The 2,007-nt window shown below is 47.9% G+C and overlaps 1 protein-coding gene across 1 annotated transcript in view; it reads right to left on the bottom strand.

The window, feature by feature from the left end:
- LOC115239934 overlaps positions 1-2,007 on the bottom strand; it is a 30,094-nt gene that overhangs the window by 13,974 nt on the left and 14,113 nt on the right. Inside the window, exons 3-4 of the mRNA XM_029814805.1 lie at positions 600-2,007; positions 34-131 (exon numbers count right to left, since the gene is read on the bottom strand). Of these exons, the coding sequence (XP_029670665.1) occupies positions 34-131; positions 600-2,007 (1,506 nt within the window). The remainder of the gene's footprint in view (positions 1-33; positions 132-599) is intronic.

The following is a 2,007-nucleotide window of genomic DNA, read 5'->3' as shown; positions in this document are numbered from 1 at the left end:
GGTAGAAAATCCTGGAAACTGAGTAATGCCGGTTTGAATTCCGCCCGGTATCATAGGGATTTGAGAGGGAAATTGAGGTAAGCTGGGGCCAGCGAAAGGATTTCCTAGTCCGGGAAAACTCGGGATCTGACCTGTACCGGGAATCTGACTCGCGCCAGGAAGTTGACCTATGCCAGGAAGTTGACCTATGCCGGGAATCTGACCTGTGCCAGGAAGTTGACCTATGCCGGGAATCTGACCTGTACCAGGAAGTTGACCTATGCCGGGAATCTGACCTGTGCCAGGAAGTTGACCTATGCCGGGGATCTGACCTGTGCCAGGAAGTTGACCTATGCCGGGAATCTGACCTGTGCCAGGAAGTTGACCTATGCCGGGAATCTGACCCGCGCCAGGAAGTTGACCTATGCCAGGAAGTTGACCTATGCCGGGGATCTGACCTGTGCCAGGAAGTTGACCTATGCCGGGGATCTGACCTGTGCCAGGAAGTTGACCTATGCCGGGGATCTGACCTGTGCCAGGAAGTTGACCTATGCCGGGGATCTGACCTGTGCCAGGAAGTTGACCTATGCCGGGGATCTGACCTGTGCCAGGAAGTTGACCTATGCCGGGGATCTGACCTGTGCCAGGAAGTTGACCTATGCCGGGAATCTGACCTGTGCCAGGAAGTTGACCTATGCCAGGAAGTTGACCTATGCCTGGAATCTGACTGATACCGGCAATTTGACCCGTTCCGGGAAACTGACCGAACAGTTCCTCAAAGTTCGGCAGAGCCTGTGAAAATTGCTTCAAGGTCGGCCAAGTGATTTGCTGAGTGCAAGATATAAAGTTATTGATTCTCATACATTCCAGCATGTTGCTTATATATGCGGGACGTATCGAATCCGGTATTGCTTCCTCTGTTAATCTGACAATGTTCATTTCTCGAGCAGTTAGAAGATCTCTTATTACAGGATTATTGATGTCCAGATAAGAGACCTTCAAACGAAGCGTCGAATCCTTGTTCAATTCTTTTAATATACTTTCTATTTTATTTTCGATTGCGTCGACGGTAGTCTTCGTATTTTCGTTAGACGTTGCGTTCTCTGAATAAGCGTTATGTAGCAGAATCGACGATGAATCAAATTTCGTCCTCGGCTCGTTTCCAAAATCGGGGAAATTCGGCAGTCTTGGGAAAAATTGAGCGACGGTTGGCCAAGTTATGTCCCGTGTACAGTCGAGAAACATGTTTTCTCGAACGCAATTGACCATTCGCTCTACGAAAACTGATTTCACCGATTCCGGCAGCAGGCTTTCCGCGACAAGAACGATGTTAGCCTGCTGTTCCGTAAAGTAACTCATCGTTTCCGGCAATCTCGAGCTAATCATGGAATACATAACGCCCGGTATGGAGCTCTGCACGGCCTTGAGAATTTTCAGAATCACACCTTCTGGATGTTCCGAGAAAATAGGATAGAATCTGGTATCAGTGATGGTAATAGTAGCATCTCCGTGCTGGCCAATCTTGACATCGGTCTCCGACAATGGTGATGAGTCAGTCAGATTCTGCGGTAAGATAGATTTGACGTTGGTCGTTTGAGAATGCGCTCCAAAATTCGGGAAGCTGGGTAGCCTAGGGAAATATTCCGACAGAGCAGGCCACAATACGTTCCTTGAACACGCCAAAAAATTGCTCTTGCGAATACATTCTGTCATCCGATCGACGAAAGCGGGACGAACTGCATCTGGTAGCAAGCTTTCTGTTGTATTAACAATATTCAGCTGCCGATCGTTAAGCTGATCGGCCAACTGCAATGTACTGATAAGCTTGGCAACGTGATCATCTCGCACATTTGGCGACGACATCTGAATTGATCTAAGAATGTTGAGTATCACCGACTCGGGATGTTCTGTAAATATCGGTACAAATCGAGTACCGGTTACGCTTATCACAGGATTGTTACTCTGCGGAAATTTCGTTCTAGAAATAATCTTTACGTTGGAATTCGCTTCATTTTGCGATTTATCCCA

This window comes from Formica exsecta, unplaced genomic scaffold (genome assembly GCF_003651465.1).
Source record: "Formica exsecta isolate Colony F162 unplaced genomic scaffold, ASM365146v1 scaffold4, whole genome shotgun sequence".
Lineage (NCBI taxonomy): Eukaryota > Metazoa > Arthropoda > Insecta > Hymenoptera > Formicidae > Formica > Formica exsecta.
Note: the sequence above shows the minus strand (reverse complement) of the source record. Positions and strands in the feature narration are given on the sequence as shown.